The 22854-nt window shown below is 66.1% G+C and overlaps 9 protein-coding genes across 9 annotated transcripts in view; 6 read left to right on the plus strand and 3 right to left on the minus strand.

Annotated features, from left to right (window-relative positions):
* Positions 1–4790: 4790 nt before the first annotated feature.
* Positions 4791–5633, plus strand: EMIHUDRAFT_239029 (hypothetical protein; the record flags this gene model as incomplete). Its single annotated transcript, XM_005776247.1, has 2 exons — positions 4791–4867; positions 4949–5633. 2 exons carry the CDS (start codon positions 4791–4793, stop codon positions 5631–5633), a joined length of 762 nt encoding a protein of 253 aa, XP_005776304.1.
* Positions 5634–6240: 607 nt separating this feature from the next.
* On the plus strand, positions 6241–7501 carry EMIHUDRAFT_239030 (hypothetical protein; the record flags this gene model as incomplete). The annotated part of the gene is made up of 2 exons (XM_005776248.1): positions 6241–6390; positions 7427–7501. 2 exons carry the CDS (start codon positions 6241–6243, stop codon positions 7499–7501), a joined length of 225 nt encoding a protein of 74 aa, XP_005776305.1.
* A 1046-nt stretch (positions 7502–8547) lies between these two features.
* EMIHUDRAFT_116148 (hypothetical protein) lies at positions 8548–9294 on the minus strand (the record flags this gene model as incomplete). The annotated part of the gene is made up of 1 exon (XM_005776249.1): positions 8548–9294. The coding sequence occupies one exon, from the start codon at positions 9292–9294 to the stop codon at positions 8548–8550; it is 747 nt and encodes a 248-aa protein (XP_005776306.1).
* A 1348-nt stretch (positions 9295–10642) lies between these two features.
* On the plus strand, positions 10643–12152 carry EMIHUDRAFT_239032 (hypothetical protein; the record flags this gene model as incomplete). Its single annotated transcript, XM_005776250.1, has 4 exons — positions 10643–11223; positions 11306–11413; positions 11482–11756; positions 11830–12152. The coding sequence occupies 4 exons, from the start codon at positions 10643–10645 to the stop codon at positions 12150–12152; spliced, it is 1287 nt and encodes a 428-aa protein (XP_005776307.1).
* A 480-nt stretch (positions 12153–12632) lies between these two features.
* On the plus strand, positions 12633–13967 carry EMIHUDRAFT_239033 (hypothetical protein; the record flags this gene model as incomplete). The annotated part of the gene is made up of 1 exon (XM_005776251.1): positions 12633–13967. One exon carries the CDS (start codon positions 12633–12635, stop codon positions 13965–13967), a length of 1335 nt encoding a protein of 444 aa, XP_005776308.1.
* Positions 13968–14122: 155 nt separating this feature from the next.
* Positions 14123–15631, minus strand: EMIHUDRAFT_239034 (hypothetical protein; the record flags this gene model as incomplete). The annotated part of the gene is made up of 2 exons (XM_005776252.1): positions 14123–15532; positions 15602–15631. 2 exons carry the CDS (start codon positions 15629–15631, stop codon positions 14123–14125), a joined length of 1440 nt encoding a protein of 479 aa, XP_005776309.1.
* Positions 15632–17184: 1553 nt separating this feature from the next.
* On the plus strand, positions 17185–18823 carry EMIHUDRAFT_315498 (hypothetical protein; the record flags this gene model as incomplete). Its single annotated transcript, XM_005776253.1, has 6 exons — positions 17185–17864; positions 17936–18059; positions 18123–18322; positions 18395–18396; positions 18455–18578; positions 18724–18823. The coding sequence occupies 6 exons, from the start codon at positions 17185–17187 to the stop codon at positions 18821–18823; spliced, it is 1230 nt and encodes a 409-aa protein (XP_005776310.1).
* Positions 18824–20176: 1353 nt separating this feature from the next.
* On the minus strand, positions 20177–21241 carry EMIHUDRAFT_443943 (hypothetical protein). The gene has a single exon (XM_005776254.1). The coding sequence runs from the start codon at positions 21040–21042 to the stop codon at positions 20623–20625; it is 420 nt and encodes a 139-aa protein (XP_005776311.1). The 5' UTR covers positions 21043–21241; the 3' UTR covers positions 20177–20622.
* Positions 21242–21619: 378 nt separating this feature from the next.
* EMIHUDRAFT_469407 (hypothetical protein) overlaps positions 21620–22854 on the plus strand; it is a gene marked incomplete at its 3' end in the record, with an annotated part of 3452 nt that continues 2217 nt past the window's right edge. The window contains exons 1-2 of the mRNA XM_005776255.1: positions 21620–22360; positions 22724–22756. Coding sequence (XP_005776312.1) covers positions 21794–22360; positions 22724–22756 — 600 coding nt within the window. The remainder of the gene's footprint in view (positions 22361–22723; positions 22757–22854) is intronic.

Consider the following 22854-nt stretch of genomic DNA (forward strand, 5'->3'; position numbering starts at 1 on the left):
ATGACTTCCACTGCGCCACTAACCAACCGAGTGTGGCTAGGGCACTGCAGACGCGTCATGAGGACGCCTGCCGAGACGCGAGGGCAGCATCTTTCCGGGCGGCCGCGCGAATGTACCAGGGAGCGGACCCGAGCTTACACCACGCGATCCCGGTCCCGCCGATGCAGTGGCTGGGGCGCACCGACGGAGAGGCGGAGTTACGACAGGCCCCCCCGGCGGGAGACGGATTGTCGGAGGCCATCCGACACCTGTTGCGGACGAAACCGGGTACGATAGCGGTGGGGAACGCGGGCGGGGGGGAGTGTGGGCCGCTCTCCCTTGGCTATGACGGAAAAAGGGACAGGCCCGGCCGGTCCCAGACGGGAGAGCGGAGAGCTGACCTAGTTCGCTTTGCCCGGGAAAACCCGGGGCTCCTATTGTTAGAATTTCCGGCGAAAACGACTATCTCCCTCAGCCAAGCGGTCGCAAGGAGCTTCCGTGGATACGCCCACCAATACGAGGCCGAGCCCACCTTCGAGATGTGGTGTTCTGCCATGGCCTGCCCCGGATTCAAGTACGACGAGGCGGCGTTCATGATCTCGGCGCTGGTGGACAACCGCGCGGTCGTCATCTACCCGACGGGCAAAGGGGGGGTGGAGGGCCCCATCGTCTACACGGCGGACCCGACCTCCTGCCGGGGAGCTCGCCACCTGGCTCTCGATCGGGACACGTGCTCGGGATGGAGGGAGGCGCCCTGAGGATGGTGGCCCGGGTGGCCAAGCAGCGCGCGATACAAGTGACGCGCCACTGGCAAGCGGTGGGGATCCCTCTCGAGTCGCTCGGGATGGAGCGCTTCCCCACGCTAGCCGCCTGTCATGGGTGCGGCGGTAAATTTCGCACACTGTTCCACGTCAAGCCGGAAGACGGACCTGCGGCTACGGGAGTGGCTGAAGAGGTGGTTAGTGCCATCCTGGAACGGATCTCGGAGCGGGTGGAAGGAGAGGCGGAGGAAGGGATGAGGACGCGCCTACGCCAAGCCATGCAGGGACAGGGAGTGTTTGTGTGCTTTTGTTGTGCAGCCCCTGTGGTCCGTGAGAAGAGGAGGCAAGGAGGCGGGTTAGGGGTGAGGGGGCGGCAGCCGCCACAGCAGGCGAGCGCACCCCGAGCCGGGGCTGCACCTGCGGGTCGGCCTCCCCCGACACGGACTCTGCCACGAAGGACACGAGACAGCCCGGTGAGGTTCGTACCGGCAGCTGACAGGGTGAGACAACGACAGGATGCGATCCGAGAAGCCGAGAGGGACCAAGAGGCCGCGGTGGCGGGCGAGAAGGCGGTCCTGGCGGAACTTAGGGCGATCGGTCTGTCGGTCGCGGACAGCACCGGCGTGCTCAGGCCAGTACAGGCACGAGAGGTGCGGGGCTTGGCTAAACGACTGGTCGGCTCGACAGATCTTCTTGGACAGGTTTTCCGGTGGGAGGGAGAGGACTACCTCGTCAACGACATCGCACCGGGGCCGACACAGTCGGGGGGGCAGGCGCTGAAGGCGTACGCCTGCTGTGTGAAGAGGCGGGTGGCATCGGCGGGCCCGCTGTCTGAACACAACTCGGCCTTTGATATCCGGGCGGTGCGGGATCGAATCGAGAAGGACCAGGCGAGGGGGGAGGCGACGCGACTACTGAGCGGTCTACGGCCTGATGCGGAGAGGGGGGGGGGAGAGGCGGGGCCGTCGACGAATCCGGGCCCTGCCCCCCCCCCTCCCCGAGGGGAGATGAGAGCTAGGCCCCCCCCCACGAGCGGGGTGGACGGCCGACGCGTGGAGCCACGGCTGGAATGGCCGCAGAGGCAGGGGGCATCCCCCGAGGCCCCGCCCCAGGAGGTGCGGCGGCCGGCGCCGCCATCGGGCCCGCCCCCGCCACCACCACCTCCGCCCCCGCCGCTGGAGCGACCGCTGGGTCGAGGAGCCGCCCCTGAGGTTCTGCACCAAGCGGTGCGGCCGCCAGTGCCGCCATCGTTTCCGCCACCCACACTGCCATTTCCACCCCCGCCACTGGAACGGCTGCAGGGTCGTGGGGCCGCCCCAGCGGCTCCACACCAGACGTTTGGGCCGCGAGGGCCGCCACCGTACCCGCCGCCCCTGCCACCGCCTCCACCCCCGCCGCCGGCGGGGCCGCCGCCGTATGGACCCGCTCGGAATAACCTGGGGGGTCCGGGACCGCCCCGCCGGAGGCTGGTGTATCCGGGCGGAGGAGATGGGGGAGGGGAGTTACCGCGGTACGATAGTGGGCCCACCGGCGAGCCGGAGGGCCGTGACCGGAGGGCCCCGGAAGGGACTTGGGGTCAGTTGTCGGAGGAGGCGAGAGATGAGCTGACGCGGCCTCTGAGAGTGGAGTCGGGACGTACGGGCTCACCAGGGGAAGGCCAGTCGCAGTGGCAACCGGACCACCACGACCTTCCACAGGGAGGGCCACGCCCCCCCGAGCCTGGAGAGGAGCCGGCGGAGGGGGGGGGCGAGCCGAGGACGATAGAGAGGCCGCGGGTGCGGGCGCGAGACAACCAGGGAGAGCGGGCTCGACCCCCCGGGGGTGGAACTGGTCGCGACCCAATGCCACCGTTCTCACCCGGGGTGACCCCGGCCGGGCCGCCGACACTCTCAGAACCGGTGGAGCTGGGAGAGGCTAGCGAAGACGAAAGGCGGCAGCGGAGGAAGCGACACCAACAACGAGGGAAACGACCACACCGGCCGTCGTATGACGCTCGGCAAGCGAGCAAGAGAGCGAATCGGGGGGAACCGGAGCCCCGGGAGGACCGAAGGTGGAGCCCCGGGACCGAGGACTAAGCAAGTGTCTGTTTGGGCGTGGTGTCCAGTGTAATGTCCACTAGCTCCGAGTAGAGGGGGCGTCCTGCAGTTAAGGGGAAACCCGGTACGCGGGTCCAACCCTCGGAGAACTGTGTTTACTTTAAGGCCCTTGCCCTGCGAACGCGCACCCCCGGGGCTAGGGCTCTCTAGCCCGTAACCCGATGCCAATCATCCGGCCCGCTGGGTGCGCTTCTGAGCTCCCCGGCCCTGGATGTGCGGTTGATGACTGCACTCCAAGTGCTCCAAGTGCAAATATAAAGCGCCACCATAGGAAGGGATGCCCATCTCTCCTGGAGATGTCTGCTCTATTTATTTATTTATAGGAAGGGATGGGATGACATCTAAAGGCCACTGCATTGCTCCCCTACTCCGTCTCGCGCGTGACCGCGAAGCGCAGCACGCACGTGACAAAGTCGCGCGCCGCGATGCCGTTCGTGTTTCCTGCCGAATCGAGATGGTGCCGCTCGTGGATCTCGTAGAGCGAGACGACGAGGAGCGCCGCCCGCTCGCGCGCCGCCGCGGGGAAGAGCGAGTGGCTTGCCGGCGACCACGGCGCCGCCGCCCGCCGGATCAGCGCCGCCGCCTCGCCCTCGCCGCCCGCGGCGCGCTGCAGCCGCTGCAGCGGCGTCGGCCCGCCCTCGTGCAAGCTTGCGCCGCTGCGCAGCAGGGAGAGAGCGCGGGCGGGGGTGAGGGTCTCAAGGTGCGCGAGCGGCGTCCAGCCGAGGCTGACGACCAGCCAAACGGCGAGGTCGGCGTGGCCGCGGCGGTTTGCGGCATCCTCGGGCGTGCCGGCGGGCGTAGCGGCGCGGGAGGCGCCGTAGGAGGAGAGGAGCTTGGCGACCTCGAGGTGGCCGAAGTGGCACGCCATGAACAGCGGCGTGATGCCGTTGTTGCGGGCTTGGTTCACCGCCGCGCCAGCCTCGAGAAGCAGCCGGGCGATCTCGAGGTGGCCGTGCTTGCACGCGACGTACAGCGGCGTGAAGCCTTCATCCGCAGCTTGGCTGACCGCCGCGCCGGTCTCGAGGAGCAGCCGGGCGCACTCGACGTGGCCCTCCTGGCACGCGATGAGCAGCGGCGTGGCGCCGTTGTTCATCGCTTGATTGATTGAAGCGCCGGCGTCGCGCGGTAGCCGGGCGATCTCGACGTGGCCCTTCTGGCACGCCTTGAGCAGCGGTGTGGTGCCGTCATCCTTGGCTTGGTTGACCGCCGCGCTGGCCTCGAGAAGCAGCTGGGCGCACTCAACGTGGCCCTCCTGGCACGCGATGAGCAGCGGCGTGGCGCCGTCCTCCGTGGCCTGGTTGATCAAAGCGCCGGTGTCGCGCAGCAGCCGGGCGATCTCGAGGTGGCCTTGGTGGCACGCGACGATCAGCGGCGTGAAGCCCTCGTCCATTGCTTGGTCGACTGCCGCGCTGGCCTCGAGGAGCAGCCGGACGATGTCGACGTGGCCTCGGAAGCACGCGACCAACAGCGGCGTGACGCCGTTGTTCTTCGCTTGGTCGATCGCCGCGTTGGCCTCGAGGAGCAGCCGGGCGCACTCGAGGTGGCCCTTCTCGCACGCGAGGAGGAAAGCGGACGCCGCGTCGCGGTCCGTCGCCCCGACCCTCGCTCCAGCTTGGAGCAGCAGCCGCGCCGCCTCGGCCTGCCCGTGACGAGCCGCCCAAGTCAGCAGCGTGTCCTGCTTCTGCGTCTCGAGCCGCGCGTCGAGAGTGCCGCGCGTCCGCCGCCCGGAGAGGAGGGCCAGCAGCGAGCCCAGGTCGCCCACCGCCAGATCGGGCAGCAGCCGGGGGCAACTGCCGCTCATGACGCCAGGAAGAAGAAATTTTTCTTCGGTGGTGAGAAAAAGGTTTAAGCCCCCCTCTCAAACATCAGGTTGACGGTTGAGACCCCCCGTCAACCCTTTAGTTGGGGGTTGAGGCCTCCCTCGCGGCAGGTGTGCTTCCGGGCTCCTGCTCCGATGTCATTCTCCGAGGCCTTCGCGGCTCTCTCCGCCAGCCTGACAGCCGGCGCTCAGCGGCTGAGCGGCGCCTCCTCGTCCTCGGCCGACGCTCCGGCGGCGGCGGCGGCGGCGGCGGCGGCGGCGGCGGCGGCGGGCGCGGAGGCGCGGAAGCTGAGCCTGAGCGATTTCGACGTGTGCGAGCAGCTCGGCGAGGGCGCGTTTGGGACGGTGTGCCGCTGCCTCCGGCGCTCGAGCGGCGTGGCCTACGCCCTCAAGGCCGTCTCGATCGCGCACGCCACGCGGAACGGAGGCCTGGCGCAGGTGATTGCGGAGCGAGACGCGCTCGTCGCGCTCGAGGATCCGGGCCACCCGAACGTGATCCGGCTGCACGCGACGTTCCGCGACGACGACTCGCTCTACCTCGTCCTCGAGCTCGCGACGGGCGGCGAGCTCTTCTCGCACATCCGCCGGCTCGGCGCCTGCTCGCTGCCCTGCGCGCGCTGGCTGACGGCCGAGCTGGTCAACGCACTCGAGTACCTGCACGGGCACGGCGTGGTGCACCGCGACCTCAAGCCGGAGAACCTGCTGCTCGACGAGGTCGGCCACCTCAAGCTCGTCGACTTCGGCTCGTGCTGTCGAGAGCGGCTGCCTACGGCGGCAGCGGCGGGTGACGGCGTTGACGGCGAGGCGGCGAGCGGAGACGCCGGTCGACCCGCCGACACGCGGCGCTTCGTCGGGACGGCGGAGTACGTCTCCCCCGAAGTGCTCGGGGACGGGGACGCGACCGCCGCCTCCGACTTGTGGGCGCTCGGCGCCATCGCATACCAGATGCTTGCCGGCGCCCTCTGCGCTGTGGCGTAGTCGAGGCGGGGTTGCGGGGGGACCCTGACCCTCGCACCCTCCCCCCCCAGGCGCGCCTCCGTTCACGGCGGGCTCCGACTACCTCGTCTTCAAGCGGATCGAGGCGCTCGACTTCTCCTTCCCCGCCCACTTCCCTGGGAACCTTCCATGAACCTTCTCTGAACCTTCCTAGGCGCTCGACTTCTCCTTCCCCGCCCACTTCCCTCCCCCCGCTGCATCGCTCGTCTCCGCCCTGCTCGCGCGCGAGCCGCAGCAGCGGCTCGGCGCCGGAGGCGCGTACGCAGAGCTTCGGGCGCACCCCCTCTTCGACAGCCTCGACTTTGCGTCGCTCCACCTCCAGCCGCCTCCGCCTCTGGCGCCTCCGCCGCCGCTGCCGCGGATCAGCGGCGCCAAGGTGGCCCGAGACGCAGCCGAGACGCAGCCGAGATGGGAGCCGAGATGGAGCCGAGATAGAGCCGAGATGGAGCCGGCGGCGCAAGGCGTGACGAGTAGCGCTCGCGGCTACCGCCGAGGGATGTCCGCGACACGTCCGCGACACGTCCGCGACACGTCTCCGCTAGGTGATGAACCCATATCTCCCCATATCTCCCCATATCTCCGCCAGGTGATGAACCCGCAGCTCGCGTCGAGGGCACTTGCGCGCGAGGAGCGGCCGCAGCTCCTCTCTTCGCAGGCGGACACGCCGTGGGGCGCCGCCATCTCTGAGGGCGAGATCATCGTGCTCGGCACGCCCGTCCTCAAGCGCCGCTTTCTCTCCGTGAAGAGCCGGCCCGCATCTCCCCTATATCTCCCCATATCTCCCCATATCTCCCCATATCTCCCCTATGTCTCGTGAAGAGCCGGCCCGCATCTCCCCTATATCTCCCCATCTCTCCCCATATCTCCCCTGTATCTCGTGAAGAGCCGGCCAGCCTCTCCCCTATATCTCCCCGTATCTCCCCTATATCTCCCTATATCTCGTGAAGAGCCGGCCAGCCTCTCCTTCTCACACACACACACGCCGCCGTGCGCCCTCCTCCTCCACCCTTCTCCTGTGGCCCTTCTCCCCGCCCCTCAGGCAGCTCCTGCTCGTCGACGCGCCGCTCTCGACGCCGCCGCCGCCGCCGCCGCCCGCGTACACAAACTTTCGGAACCCGGAGGGCAGCTTCGCCCGCAGCCGCGCGAGCGAGTCGCACGCGAAGCCGCCGCTGCCGCCCGCCACGCCGCTGGCGGGGGAGGCCGGTTTGTGTCGACACGTCCGAGGTGCGTCCGAGACGTGTCCGAGGCTGCGCCGCGTAGGTTGGCGGCCGGCTGTGTACGTCGACCTTCTAATCAGTTGCTGATCAGTGATGAAGTGCTACTTGTAGGTTGGCGGCCGGCTGGTGTACGTCGACCCCGAGAAGCTCGAGGTCAAGGGCGAGATCCCCTTCTCGTCCGAGTTCGACGCCGAGCTTGGCCCGCGAGGTGCGGCCACACACGCGTGTGGTGCAGAAGCACCTCTCTCCCCACCCCCGCTCGCCGCCGCCCCCGTCGCGCAGGCGCCTTTTACGTACGGCCGGCGGGCGAGCGCGGCCGCACCTACTACTTCGAGGACCCGGCGGGGGACGAGGCGCCTATTATTGTTATTATTATTATTATTATTATTTATTACTTCGAGGACCCGGCGGGGGACGAGGCGCCTCGCTGGGGAGATATGGGGAGATATGGGGAGATATGGGGAGGCCCCGGCGGGGGACGAGGCGCCTCGCTGGCCGCTGCCGCAACCCCCCCCCCCCCAAACACACAACACACACAGGCAACGCCTACCCCCGCAGGTGCTCGCCGAGACGTGGGTGCGCACGCTGCTCCGCTTCAAGGCGAGGCTCGTCGACGAGGCGCGCGCGCGCTAGCGAGGCGCCGATTTGGGCGGCGGGCAGAGCAGCGCAGGCGGCTCGTATGGGGACCGCGGCGCGGCGGTGGCACCGCGCGCGGGCGTTTCAGGCCCCATTTTGCGTTTCGTGGCGTTGCGCACGGCGGCACTTGAGACTTGTGAGCGACGGAGGCGCGAGGAACACGACAACATGCACAACATGACATGTACATGTACATGTTGTGGGAGCTGAACCCTGAACGCTGAACCCGACATGTGGGAGCTGGGAGCTGAACCCTGAACCCAACCACCAAACGATGTCGATAATGAAAAGAGGTTACGTTTGTTCCATTTTTTGGCCTTGACACGTCGTCGGCTTTCTTCCCCGGTACGTGACGGGCGCGCGTTGCGCGCGCTCGTGCGTCGTGGTTTCTGGTTATTTCCTTTCTTCCCCGCCTGTCCCCCGAGGCGGCCGGTGATGAGATGCCGGCGTTTGGGCTGAGCGAGGAATTTGGCGAATAATCGGAAATCCTGCGACGGTGTATCAGTCGCCTTATGCCACCGTTGCATATCTCCGGATTATGCAACGGTGGCGCGCATATAAGGGGACTGATAACACCGTCGCAAAACTGTGCGCATTCCTGGGTCGAACGCTAAGGTGGGTTTCGAACCAGTGACAACGCCCGTCTGGGTTTTTTGCGCCGAGTCGAACTGCGGGATTCGAACTCGAGACCCAATGCAGTTGTGCGACGGTGTATCATTCACTTTATGCCACCGTTGCATATATCCCGCGGATATGCAACGGTGGCATATTAAGGCGACTGATACACCGTCGCACATCCGAGATGTTCATGATCGCGCCCCGGGCCGCCCAGCGGCTGCCCCCGGCCCCCGGGTATCGCCTCGAGGCGTTCCTTGAGCGCGTGTGTCCATCGCGCGGTGCAGCCCCCCCGAATCGATAGCAACACGGCTTTATAATGCACCCTAATAATAACACACGGCGTGTGGGCGTGTTCGAGACGCCCATCCCTACAAAGCGTTGAGAGACCCGGGTGGGAGAGGGAACAAGGAAGGGATCGTGACGTCTCAGACGCGCTCGATGCTCGGCTTTGAGGAGCCCTTCTTGATCCACGATCTGGACGAGCGGCGCTCGGAGCGCGGGCGCGAGTGGCGCGATGAGCGCCTCGTCGATTCACGGTCCCGGGGCGTGTGCGGCAGGTTGTTGTGGCCCGACAGGCCGACATCGCCGTCGCCATCCAGGTCGACGCCCGTCGTGGTCTCGAGGGCGTTGATGCGATCCTCGATGCTCAGGATGCCGGCCGGGCTGTTGGACTGAAGCGCGGGCGCCGCGGCCTTGGAAGGGACGGCGGGCGCCTCGATGTCACCTTCGCTGTTCCGCTGCTCGGCGGTGCGGATGCTCGACGGCAGTCGTGTCATCAGGCGGGTGTAGAGCGAGGGCGCCGGCGTCGTCGGAAGACCACCGGCCCGGCTGCCCGCCTCCTCCAACACCACAAAGTCGCGGCTCACCGCCGGCGCACCCTTTCCCATCATGAGCCGCCGGGCGACGCAGCTGAGCACTGCGAGCGCGACAGCGGCGAGGGAGACGTACGTCCAGAGCGAGCCCGTGCGTCCATCTCCAGGCTCGTCGCTGCTGCCGGCCGCCGAGCCGTCTCCGACAGAGCCGGGAAGGCCAGCGCGAGGCATCGGCCCGCTGCACTCGACGCCGGCGGAGGCAACCCAGTCCACCCAGGAGGCAGCGTCAATGCCGGGAATGGGGCGCCACCAGCAGTCGCGCGAGGGGTTGATCAGGTCAATGGGGTCGGGGAGGTACATACGAGCGTGAGCGGGGAGCGGGTTGCTCGGTCGATGTGGGACGTGCGTACTGCAAGTTTCGCCTTCCTTGGCTTGACAGGGACTTGACACGTCGCTTTCTATTTTTCAGTGTATGTACTTTTAGCTTACTGGGAGATTCTCAGTGTACGTACTTTTAGCTTACTGGGAGAATCTCTCTCTCAGTGTATGTAGCTCTTAAACGTACATTCCCGGAGGAGGACTGCTGACGGGGTTTGCGATGTCCGATGAGGAGCGATCCGAACGGTGGTATTCGGGTGATTATTTGTGGTCATTTCCTTATCCCGATGACGCGGGGCGCGTCAATCGTTTGCTCCTTGTGTTCTTTCATGATGTCAAGGACGTGGAGAAGAAGTGGCTTAGGTTAGGTAGGAAGGTGAAGAAAGAACACACACAGCCAGGCTCGGACTGGACACCAACGCGGTATGGGTGGACGCTAGAGAGAGAGAGAGAGAGAGAGAGAGAGAGAGATCCCGCCTGGGATGTTGGGTGTGAGGTTGTGGCGGCTTCGATCCCAAGGGGGGGAGCTGATCCCACTCAATAACCAACTCTCAGGGGCAGTAGGTGGGCGAGCTTCAGGCACGCTCATCTCGATCGTCAAGACGTTGCTACGCGCGGTCTTCCGCGGGGGGAGCTGCGTCGACGGGTGCGGGACCGCGGCGCAGCCAGTGCCGCGGCGAGGCCTCCGGCTGTTTGCGGCGGGCGGGTTGCTGCTCGCTGCGATGGCGAAAAACTCGTCTCGCCACACGCCAAGGGCTTATGCTCTGGCGAGACGTGAGGCGCATGCGCCCAGGAGGGGAGGGGGCATGTGTAACGACACTGCTAGAGATGCCTTTCGGGGCCCAGAGATAAAACTTCTGTGATGCCATGCGTGACCTAGTAGTGTCCCCAGCTATGGGCGTGTCCACGTTGGAGCCAGGTGTGGTGTGGGCGCGAGAATAGCTCCGCCGTTCATGGAGGCAACCGATGCGAGTCGACTGGTGTGTGTCGTCGTGGTTTCGTATCAAGAATTCTCTCTCTCTCTCTCTGGACGCTAGACAGATGATGACGACACGCGAAGTGGCTGTAGTGCAGAAAGAAAGAAAGAACACAGGCAGCCCGAGGGAGGGATGGGAGGACGGCACGCCGCCACCACACAGGGATTTTAAGAGCAGGGCGCCCAGCAATTTCTTTTAGGCCTCAGCGCCGCCTGGGCCCGCCTTGGCCGACACTCGAACTCTTCGATCGAACTCGTCGATCTTTTGTCCATCGGCCGATTCATTTTCGCTTCTGCATCAGCTCTTCGAGACGCTCGACCTTCTTCCGCGCCTCCGCGCACTCTCAAGTGGGCATGGGCAAAAAAAAGCGGCGGTTACCATTCCTGGCCACCGTCATTCTCGCTGCGCTCGCTGCGTCAATCGCTGGGACGCTTGCCCTCATCGTCGTGACCAACAGGATCAGCGAGGGTGAAGAGCAGAGCTTCTCGCAGCGGCTGCGGCGCAGCCGCCCCGCATTGCTCCTTCAGAGAGGGCGGCAAGCTGCGGACAGTGGAGCAGATCGCCACACCGACGAAGTCGTGCCGGCACGAGAGAGCGCAGCCGCGCGCTGGTACGCCGCTTACGATCCGAAGAGCTTTGGCGTCGCTCCCCCGCCGCCGGAGCCCGACTGCAGCACGCCCGACTCCTCCGAGAGCTGTGAAGGCTGGGCTCAGGCCGGCGAGTGCGACGCCAACGCGCCGTACATGCACATGGAGTGCGCTCACGCCTGCAAGCTGTGCGGCGCTGCGGCGCCGCGGACAGCTGCCTCTCCCGCGGGCGGCGGCTTTGTGGCGGACCTGGCCTGCGTCGACAAGTCGTCCTACTGCGGGCAGTGGGCGGCGGTGGGCGAGTGCGACTCGAACCCCGGCTACATGAAGGCTAACTGCAGAGTGACGTGCGCTAGCCAAAACCCCACACGGCGGGAGAGCCTCAAGGTGCGGGCCCTCCGTGAAGCGCGACACCTCCTCCCGCCGCAGGTGCCACCTCTGCCAGTCGGCGGCGTGCCACGACATGGACGCGGCGCAGTGCAAGGCGGAGGCGGCTGCCGGCGCGTGCCAAGCTTCGCCCGAGTCGATGTTCCAGCGGTGGCGCGGCTCGCGTGGCAGGTGCACTCTCGGAGCCTGCTCGGAGCCTGCTCGGAAGTGCCCGTCAGGTGCCGCTGGTCGTGCGGCTGGTGCGCCATGGTCGTCGACAAGCGGTGCCGGAGAGACGCCTCCTTCCCGGGCCAGCTCCCCGCCGCGACGGCTGGCTCGACCGGCGCCATGTTCGAGCGCTCGCTGGCCAAGGCGGCCGAGAAGGGCTACGCGGCCACGGTCCTGTCGCGCGACCCTTGGGTGGTGACGTACGACCACTTCCTCTCCGCCGACGAGGCGAGCGCCATCATCTCCAAGGGCGAGAAGCATTGGAGTCGCTCTGTCGCGGGAGACGGTGAAGCTTCCTAGACGCTTCCTAGACACTTCCTCTAGACACGTCCTAGACACTTCCTCAGCCCTCCCGGTAGGCGTGCAGTCCGTCCGCACCTCGTCGACTGCGTGGTGCGAGCACGACGGGTGCGGCAGCGACCCGGTCCTGAGCCGCGTCCGGAGCCGGATCGCCAACTTGACGGGTGTGCCGGAGGCGCACGCGGAGCCGATGCAGATCCTGCGGTACGAGCCGGGCCAGTTCTACCGGCGGCACCACGACCAGAACGCGCCCGCGACGACGGCGTGGGGGCCGCGGCTCTACACCTTCTTTATGTACCTCTCTGAGCCAGAGGCGGGCGGGGAGACCTCCTTTCCGGCACCGCCGCCCTCGGCGCTCGCCAGCCAGCCGCAGGGGTGCTAAGGGTGCTGTCGCCTCGTGTAGGTGCTCAACCTCTCGGTCGCGCCGAAGCTGGGCCGTGCGCTGCTGTGGCCGTCGGTGCTGGACCACGACCCACTCGCCCGCGACGACCGCACAGACCACGAGGCGGTCGCGGTCGGGCGAGGCGTCAAGTTCGCGTCCAACTACTGGCTCCATTTGTGGGACTTCCAGGGGCCCAACCGAGCAGGCTGCTCGAACACAGAGGTGTACGGTAACTGGTGAGTGAGCGACCAGCGTGAGTGTGATCACCGGCGTGACCGGATCTAGCTTAGAAGAGGAGGAAGAAACTAGTTTTGCGTGCTCAACTCGTTGAGGCTCAAGGCCGCGTGTGCAGCGGGTTGATGCTCGAGCTCAACCCCGCGAGATATCGGCCATCGGCCGTCCTCACGAGTGAGCGCGTGACCGCTGGAAGCCAACGTAGAAGCCAACCTGCGCTGCGGATCAATCGCCACCTACCTGGTCATGCTGGACGCGACACATCTGGAGGCAGAAGTGCGGCGGCTTCGCAATGAGAACCAGCTGCTCACGTCGCGCGTGAAATGTGACGTCATTCAAGAGGACGTTCTGGCAAAGTTTCAAGTGGCGCTGCAGCCGTTGCACGAGAGGGTGGCTGCCGGAGCATACAGCGAAGACATCGACCGGCTTGAGATCGATATCTTGGAAGTATACGAAACGCATATCCAAGCGTACGACGAGCGCGCTAGTGGTTTTCACGCCGATGCGGTACAGTCACAGCGAGAAGACCTTGTCCACGGCCTCTGTGCCAGCTTGCGGCGCGTCGCTCTTAGCGGCCTCGAGGTGTCCCTGACCCAACAGCTGGAGGACGCGACTGACGAGGTTCTGCTGGATGCAGCGGTCACGAACGAGCAGCCGCAGCTGTGGCCAAGGCTAGCACGCCTGTGGGAGGACGAGGCCCAGAAAGCAGCCGAGAGGGTGCGATCTACTCTTGTCCGACTCGGATGTGCAGAGGAGAGTGCGGTGCTGGAGGCGAAGGAGGCAGACGAGCTCCGAGCTTCAGCGAGAGCAGTGGTGGCTGGACGACTAGACAATCCCGTCATCTTCTTGCCTGAGCTGCTTCGCAGAGCGTTCGATACAACGTTTCGGTATCAAAGTTACCAAGGTACGCTTCGCGTCACCGGCCCCTTTACCGACCTCGATTCCCTCTATGCCGAGGCGATGGCTCGAGTCCATTCATACCTGGACGAGTTTTCGCGACCCCTGGCTGTGAGCCTGCCGCAGCCATCAAGCACTATCGCCTCGAGTGCGTCCGAAGATGCGCCGCTCGTGGACTGGCGAGCCCGCGATCGCTTCGAGCGCGAAGTGAGGGTGCATGCAGACGACCTGTTCGAGACGCAAGCGACCAAGCAGCTGCTCCTGCGAGGAACGTGTGATCTGCCGCTGGGGGCGCTGGTGGTCATGCTCTTCCTTGGGTACGACCACATTCTCGCGACTCTGCTCCACCCACTCAAGCTGGCGGCCCTTGCGGCGATTTGTGTGCTGTGCGGTGCTACCATCTGGGCTCGGCGGCTCGGGCTCATTCGCGGTAAGTGTGGCGCGTGCCTGGACACCGCACTGGCGGTGGCGACGCTCGGGGTGTGCACCTCGATGCGGGTGAAATCCTTCTATGCGAGCTTGGCGGCGCGGCGCACGCGTGGCAAGGCCAAGGGCGGAGCGCCTGCTGACAGCGACGGCAGCGAGTGCGCGGAGCTCAAGCCGGCCGCGAGCGACTGCAGCCTAGCTGGGCCTGGGGCGAGACTGATGGAGGAGGGGAGCAGCAGTTCAGCGTATGAGGCGTAGTTAGAGACTCGGCTTTCTTTTGCAAGATGCCTTCATCATGCCTTCATGTAACTCGTACTCATAAGTCACACAACGCCTATCGCCACTTCCATCCTAATGTGTGTGCCTTTTCGAACCTAATGTACCATGCAACCTCGCTCCGAGCACGCGTCACGTCATGGGGGCGCCGACCCAATCTCTCCCGCCTCTGCACCCGTCCGCGCCGCTCTCTGCCCCGCGTCCGCGGTGCCCGCGCCGGGGAGGCTTGCCAAGAAGGCCTCTGTGTAGCTGGGTGGCACAAGAGGTGTTGAGGTGGATGGCGGAGCGGTCACCGCCGCTCGAGAGGGCGACGGATTGCTCGCCGGCGGCTGAAGGCCGGCTGGGGGCGCGTTGCGCTCGATGTATCTGGTGACCGCGGGGCGGCTGGCTCGCCGGGACGCGCCGAGGACGGGTGCCGGCCGGTGCCCATTGCTGCAGCTCTCGAGCAGGCTGGCAAGGATGGCGTTCTTGAAGGCATCGGCATCATCATAGCCCCTCGAGAAGCTGTAAAATCCGAGCGCTGCCTTGGAGTTGTGGCCCTTTTGCTGTCCGCGCTCGTAGATGCGCGGCACCAACCGCCGTGCTGCATCGAGGTAAGCTGCCGAGCGGCCGGGACCGGCGGCGAGCCATTGTGCGGCCTCGTGCTCACCCGGGACGCCAGAGTCGCCCTGCGTGCGGCTCTCCCCCTCCTGCCGGGACCGCCAGTTGTGGTAGGCAAAGATGTCATCGGCCGCACCTCCAGTGCCAGCGACGATTAGGATGGGGTCTTGAGGCTCCTCACTCAGAGCATCGCAGAGGCGCTCCAGGGTCTCGGCGCCGCCATTAACAACGAGCAGCACGATGGGGGTCTTTACACCATCGCCGGAGAGGTCCTCCTCATTTATGAAGTTCTCGAGACCCTTTCGCAGCCGGCCACGCCCGTCTCCTTTCCCACCGCGCGCATCATCCTCGAGGAGTAGAAAGTGAGAGTGGCGAGGCTGGAGATGCAGATCGTCTGGGCCAGCGTACGAGGTGCCCTTTGGATTCTCGTACATGACGCAGCGCCCCGTCCGCGCCTTGGCAAGCTCGCCCCTCTGAGCAACCTTCTCCCACGACGCAATCCCCAGGCAGGGCAGGTCCTCCACCTCCCCGCCCGTCGGCCTCGGCCTGCCGATAAGCCCGCCGACGCCCTCAGAGACGCCATCGGTGATGAGCCACGCATTGCTCACGCGGAGTGCACCGCGTAGCCCGTCGCGGAACTCCTGCAGAGGTAGATCGGTGGCGAGCCTAAGCCCCTCCTCGAGGGTCATGGCGCTCACCTGCTCTGGACCAATGCCGGCGGCGTCTGGGGCAGTGATGCCAACTGCGTCGGCGGCGCAGTTGGGGCCGACCAGAGTGACCACTGCGCTGGGTGGCTGCAGGCGCCAGTCTCTCAGCAGAAGGTTCCCCACGCTTGCCGCATCGCAGCTGGTGGGTAGCTTGACCCAGCGCGCAACATGCCTCGCAGCCCCTTGGAAGCGGACAGATCCCGAGTGCTCCGTACTGGCCACTACGACGGCCTTGGTCGCCTTCCGGCGACCGGTTGGGGAGGAGGACCTTTTGGTGGGCGTTCCAGGGATGGGTGAGCCCGGCCGGACTTGGGACTTGTTGGAAGCGGCCGCCCCCATCGGGTCAACCGCTCACCACAGTGTAACGCTCGCCGACGATCGCCGTTGGGCCGACGCCGAGTTTGACCCGCCAAGTTTTGAGATATGGGACGGCGCTGCTGCGAGCGAGCCTCGCTTCGACTCCCACTGCTTTCTCGCGCTGGTGAATTCCCTGCGTGGGACGCGTATCTCGCGCAAGTGTACCTCGCACAAGCTCTAGATGCGTAACAAAGAGCGAGGTGCCGAGATAGAGACGGGTCTGAAATCCCCACCCGACGCGTTTGTTGTTGGCGCCTTCAGGAGCCGCCCCAATACCCGTTCAGCACGGCTCGGCTGTCGTGGTTGTGGCGCTGCGACTGCAGTACCCTCGATGCTGCGTGCCGCCCGTCGAATGCGTCTTGTGGGGGCCTCGGGGCTCACAGCTGCCCTGCTCTCGCAGCGCCAGTTGGACGAGCGCTGCCGCTGGTATGGGGCGTGTCTCCGCCCTGCAGCGGGCGCGACCCGCTCGCCAGCAGGCGGGCGCGTCTTGGAGGCCATGTTGCGCCCACTGACTTTTGGCCAGAGGCGTTTGCTGGAGGCAACTATGCCAACGAGCCCCCAGGCGTCCCACCCAAGCTCGCTCCCCACTCCCCTCGCACCCTCTCCACGTCCAGTTAGTCGCAGAAGCCGACCAGCAAGTCAGGCTTGCGCGTTGTGGCCGGGAGGAAATGTACTAAACAGAGAGTCCCACTGATAGGCACCTGGCGGCAGACCGACGGCGGAATCGGCTTGCGTGATCGGCCTAATCCGGAGTGGCACATGGTGTGCGCTGCTCGCGTGCTCTCCTCGCGGCAAAGCATCGGGAGGTGATCCATCACATGACGTTGCAGGCGCAGTTCGGCGTGTGGGTGCACCCTCGGCTCTCCCCGCCCTGCTTTGAGAGCGGCGCGTGGGTGGAGGTGTGGGCCGCACTCACGAGCACCCTTGTGCAGCCTCACGGCTCCCGCTTGAACCTGAACCGGCCGCGCCGACGGCTGCAGGTGATGCGCGTGGATGAGGCGACGGACCGAGTGGGTGCGGCGGCGGCATGGTACTACCACGCTCCGGGTAGCGGGGTCTGGCTCCATCTAGGCCGAACCAGGTGCGGGCAGACGCCGGCGAAAGAGTTGTATGGGGTGAGCAAGAAATACGCCTTGCCTCTGACAGCGGGGTCCCCGCTGCCAGCGCGAGACTTTGCTTTGGTCACGCAAGCGCGGCGTGCGAGGCTGGACACGGTGCAGCGGCGCGAGCCGGACAACACGTGGTCGCACCTCGAGATCATCGACGTCCGACACGCGGTGAGGGGTGGCGGCATCTGCGCCGGCGCGGCGGCCGGCGTGTTGCGCGGCGGGTGGAACGGAAGCAGGGAGTGCCGCTGCGACCCGGCCGGGCCGGTGGTGACGTGCTCGTCGGGCGGGGAGGGGTAGAGGTGTGTGTGTGTGGTGTGAGCTGGCAGGATTAAGGTTTTGCTTTCTTCGAGACGCCGTTCAAACAAAAAAGAAAATGCACGCCGACTCCTTGTGTGGTCGCTTTTGCGTTCCTGCACCTGCAAACAAATGCGGCATGCCGACTCGGAGCCGCCGCCGCCGCCGCCACCGATCTCGCTGCCGCCCATCGCACCGCCGTCGGTGTCGTTGCCGCCCTCCGGCTACGCGCTGGGCACAATCTCCGAGAGCGGGGCTCTGCACCGCTCAGAGAGCCGGGGCGCACGAAGCTTTCATAGCTGTGACTCGCTGTCGTCGGGCCGGCGGGCGCGGCGACCGTCCTTCTCCAACCTGAGTGAAGCCAGAAGTTCGTTTCGTCTCGGCGCCGCCGACCTCGGAGCGGATGTCTCCGATATGCTCAAGACGGCGCGCACGGACCTGCAGCACCTGCCGGGCGTGCTAAAGAAGCACCAACGCCAGTTCTACTTCATGCGGAGCGACTGCCAGCCGGTGCACGGGCTGCGCGACTGGACGCAGGACGAGTGGCGGTGCTGGCTGGCGCGCTTCCCGAGGCTCGGCGACGACCTCGCCCGCGGCCTCCTCCGCTGGCGGGAGGGGGAGGCCGAGGACGTCGGGCCAGAGGCGTGCGCGATCGCTATCAAGATCAAGATGAACCAGAGCCTTACGTACTCGGACTGGCACCTCATCTCCGTCTTCCAAAACCGCGCGCTCAACGCCGGCTTCGGCGACGGGGACGGCGCCATCCACTACTTTGAGTCGGACCTGCTGTCGAACTACATCTTCGACCGCGAGTTCCCGCTCGGCGCGACAGATACGAGATACATTTTCGAACTCCTGAGAGAGAGAGGCCCACCTACTATAGACCCGGCACATGGCCGATAGGCGTCGAGGAGCGCATCCTGCAGGACCGGCACCGCTTCGCGATCAACCACTCGGGCGTGCACCGGATCGAGCACCGCCAGAGCAAGGCAGAGCATGCTCGAAGCGTGAACTGTCGTCTTGCGGCGTGACACCCCCCCACTCCCCTCCCCCTCCCCTCCCCCCCGCAGCTGCTGACCTTCACCGTCTACTTCGTCCTCGCCCTCGTCGCCCTCGTCGTCGTCATCTACCTCCTCGCCCTCATGGTCGGACAGAGCGAGCTCTGGGTCATCAACGCCACCGTGCAGGACTTCAGCGACGGCAATGACCCCTCCACGGAGATCGTCGAGCGCACTAAGAGCCGCGGCGAGGTCGCATCGCTGCTCGCCACGTGCACCTTCGCGCTGCTGATCAACGGCGCGCCTCCCTCCTCCCGCCCCGCGCCCCTCCGTGGCCCCTCCAGCAGTGAGACACGCCAACCGGCCCGGTCGGTCTCCCCCCCTCTCCCGCCTCTCCTCTCCAGGCATGCTCGACAAGTTTGGGCTGATCGACCCCTCCTCCTCCACCGTCTTCATCGGCATGTTCCTCGGCGGCACGTGGGGCTTCGTCCTCGACCAGATCTTCGGGAGCGACGAGGGCTACCGCGAGTACCTCTCGACAGTCTCCAGTGACGGCCCGTCCATTCAGCGACCCTCCCGATCGCAGTGTTTGTGGCTCGTAGGTACCTCTGGTCGCCGCAGGACGGGATGAAGTACGCGATGGGTGTCCGATCCAAGTGTTTGTGGCTCGTAGGTACCTCTGGTCCCCGCAGGACGGGATGAAGTACGCGATGGGGGTCCTCGTCTCGGAGCGGTACGGCCGCTACCTCGTCACGATCCTGTTCGACATGTGAGTCGTAAAAGTAGTAGTAGGCTAGCAGCAGTTAGCAGCAGCAGCAGCAGCAGCAGCAGTAGTATAGTAGGCAACCTTCACTCCAAGATCTGCGTTCGACATGGTTGCTTCCTCTCCCCCGACCCTCTTGTCCCCCCCCCCTGCCCTTCCCCCTCCCTCCTCGGCGCAGGTTCTTCACCACTATCCTCTTCAAGCAGCTCTTCTCGCGCGCCCTCCGGCTCGCCATGTTTACGGCGACGCGGCTGCTCTCACAGCACACGCACGCCACCGCACCGAGAGCGAGCAGCGGGCCCCTGATGAGCCTAGGTCCGGGGTCGGGAGTGGCTCGCCAACGCGTTTGTGTCGGCGGTCATCTCCTTCGTCACCTTCAAGGTGTACGCAAATATGACTCGCTTCGAGTGGGCGTACCCGTCGGGGCAGGAGGGGCGGGGCGAGTGGATCCAGGGCCAGACGATGGTCCTCGCCACCGTCATCATGAGCATGGTCTACCTCACCTCGGAGACGCGCGCGCGCGTCGGGGAGCCGGGCATCAACGACCCGAACATCAAGCTCGCCGTCGTGCTCTTCACCTTCTTCATCCTCTGGATGCTGCAGGCACGCCCCCCCGCCCCCGCCCCCGCCCCTCTGCACTCCTCTGGATGCTGCAGGCACGCCCCCCGCCCCCCGCCCCCGCCCCTCTGCACTCATCTGATGCTGCAGGCACGCCCCCCGCACTAGTCCTGCCCCCGCCCCTCTGCACTCCGCCGCTCGATGTCTCGCCCACTCGAGCCGTCCCCATGCCACCCCCGCCCCCCCCTCCCCCCCCTCCCCCGCCCCCCCGGTGCGTGACTGTAGGCGCAGAAGGTCATCGACCCGGCCTACGACATCATCCTGGTCGACGAGAGGGGCGCCTCCAACACGACGGCGGGCGTAGACGTCAACTTGCCGCTGCAGAACGTCTGCAAGATGCAGGCGCGCGTGCGCCTCACGCTTGACCGCCCGTGTGGAGAGATGGGTAGAGAGTGGGAGGACGGGGCACGCGTGGAGGCGGTGGAGGCCGCGTGGGGACCCTCTCCTTCCCACCCCCTTCTCTCTCACCCTTCTCCCTGCTTCACATCGCAGCACCGTGCGCCCCTGGGCTTCCTCGCCTTCACGGCCATCACAATCTTCTCCCTGGGCTTCGTCATTTTCCTCACCAGCGTGCAGACGCTCTCCGGACTGCGGCAGTCGTGCCGCGGCTGCCCGAAGCTCCCCTGCCGCATCGGGCTCCGGCGCTCGGGGGAGGGAGCAGCGACCACGCCAGCGTCGGCACACAGCGCCAGCCCCACACCTAGCTGAGCCTTCCCCGCGCGCGCATTCCGTTTAAGCTGGTCAGCTCTTGCGCCGTTAGGTTGCGGGGTCGGGGGGAGTCTCGCCAGTGACTCTCTCGTCGGCGGTGTCGCCGCAGACCTTCGATGTGGGCTCGGACACTTCTTCCTCGTCTTCCCCCGATCGTGTCGCGCAACGGCTCAAGGCCGTCCAGGATCGGCTTGCGTCGATCCGATCCGTGCAGCAGCGCACGGAGCGAGCCAAGCGGTGGCAGTCGGAGACGATTTCCGGCCACAGCAGCGGGACGCGGCGGCGTCCGCCCTACACCCGCCCGGCTGTGCGTGCACGCCCGCAGCCCCCCCGCCCCCCCCCCTCCCGGCCAAGGGCCGCGTCCCCACACTACTTTATCTGGGCTTCACTTCCTAGCATCCGTGAGGATACATTGGAGCGTACTAGGGTCCGTCTGGAGTCGTCGCGTGCCTCCACAACCACACACATACCCAACGTGCTTTGTCATGATAGGTGCGCAACGCGCTCCCGGTGGTGAAGCTGCGGGGTGGGCTCGAGCTGTCGGTGCCGATCCCGCAGCAGGCGGGGCTCAGCGATCGGCTCAAGGGCAAGCTGGCCATCTTCGCCATCTTCCTGACGCTCGTCTTCTTCTTCTTCGGCTTCTTCGCGCTGGTCCCTTTCTACAGCGCCGACGGCGAGCGCGACAAAGAAGAGTGGTGGGAGCACTGCCGCACCAACTACGACCCTGACGCCCTCGAGGCGCTGGGGCTCAGCTGAGTCAGCGGCCCCGGAGGTCTCCCTCCCCCCCCACTCCTGTGCGCAACAAGCCGCTGCCCGCGGTGTAGCACGTGCACACACGCGCAGACGGCCGAGCGAGTGAGCTTGGCCCTGGCTGGCCGCCTGGCGAGCCTCTGGGCGGGGCATTTAATTATCGAGCGAGCATGGCCCCTGAACGCTCGCTGGGCATGCGGCGCAGCCATGACCCATGCATGTCGGTCCAGAGTAAGAAAGAGCTCAGACCAAGAGCTTCCAGGTGTGAGCGTGACTGACTGTGATCTGTGTTGTAACTTGTATTCTCGCGTATTGCGTATATGGACGTACATATATCGATCATTTAAGCTTTATCATGGGAGAAATTTATCGAAGAAGGATAGGAAAGTGCCCTCGAGAGAAAAACTCCAGCTGACTGAAATTTGTCTGGTAATTTTTCACCTGTGTTACTAGTCAGTGCGCGCCAGACCCAGTCTTGTGCCTAAGCGCTAACCGTTAGGGCCTAAAGAAAGAAAATCAACAAGCCAAGGGAGGGATAATAAATAGAGCAGACATCTCCTGGAGAGATAGGGGGACAACCCGACGGGCAAACCCCGCCCCGCTCGGAGGGCGTGCACCACACAGCACTAAGGGAGGGATATGGCACGCCGCCTCCGTCGGAATGAAATTAATTCTTTTTCATGGTGCACCCGCGACACGGAATTCTTTTCACCACCTTTTTGCAAGCATGAGCGAAGAGAGCGCTCCGCCCCCTGGGCGCGACAGAGAGAGCGCTCCCGGGCGTTCGCGCAAGAAAGGCGGCCCGAGTATAGACTACAAGTACGAGGCTTGCATCGACTGGAATCATTACGGGCCAGCTTGCTGCGCCGAGCAGACCCGTCTCTACTCGCTCTCGGTCGCCGAGATGTACTGGCGCGTCGTCTCGCCGGTCCGGCAACGCGAGCTGGAGCTTTCGCGCAACACGCCGGCCCTGCTCAAGGACCACGGCCCGTTCTCGCACATGCGGCGCGCGGGCACCCTCCCTCCGCCCAGGCCGCCCAAGCTCGACGCTGCCGGCAACGTCATCGCCTCCAAGCCCGTGGAGCGGGTGCTCTACAAGGACGGCGATGGCGAGGAGTTTGAGGTGACGGCGGACCGGAAGCGCAAGCTGAGCGACGTGTCCGCGGCGCTGGGCTCGCTCGCGCTCTGCCCACTCCTGGTGCGCATCTGGGAGCGCGACGGCACCCCGATCACCGCCGACGCCCAATGTGCGTGCCAGCGGCTCGGCGGCGCCACGACGATGCCGGCGGCGACGGCGGAGGGCTCGGGCGTCGTGAAGAAGGAGGAGGGAGGGGAGGGCGGCGGCGGCGTGGCGGAGGGCGTCGGAGCAGACGCCCCTCCGCCCAAGAAGCCGCGGCCCCCCTCTCGGCCTCCCGCCGACCGCAGCGCGGCTCGCAGACCGACGGGCGGCGGCGCGGCTGCAGACAGAGAGGTGGGGAGAGAGGGAGGGAGGGAGGCGGAGGAAGAGGGCACGGTCCTGTAGGCGCGTCCGCGGAGCCTGGCGCCGCCGAGAGCACCAACGGCGCCGCGACCCCCTCCTTTCGCCTGTTGTCCTCTCTCTGCGGCACTTGTGAGGTTGCCTTCTGTTGCAAACTGCAGGCAAGGCGAGCGGTGGCGGCAGGGCGGGCAAGGGCGGCGGCGAGGGCAAGGCGGAGGGGGAGCCGAGGCGAGGCGGCGGCGGGAGCGCGGCTGCAAAGTCGACTCGCGCGGCGACGGCGGCGGCGGCGGGCTGCCTCTGCGTGTGTTGCGGCGGACAGCGCACTGCGCCGTTGACTGTGTGTGCGTGCGAGATCAGGTCTGCCGGCTCGGCGCGCTCGACTCGCTGCTGGTGGAGGCGACGAAGGCGGACGAGGACAGGGCGGGCCGACCACCTCGCCCTCCCCCACCCCCGTCCCTTGCCCCCGTCTCCCTCCCGCCTGCCTTCGT

This window comes from Emiliania huxleyi (genome assembly GCF_000372725.1).
Source record: "Emiliania huxleyi CCMP1516 unplaced genomic scaffold EMIHUscaffold_280, whole genome shotgun sequence".
NCBI classification, from domain to species: domain Eukaryota; phylum Haptophyta; order Isochrysidales; family Noelaerhabdaceae; genus Emiliania; species Emiliania huxleyi.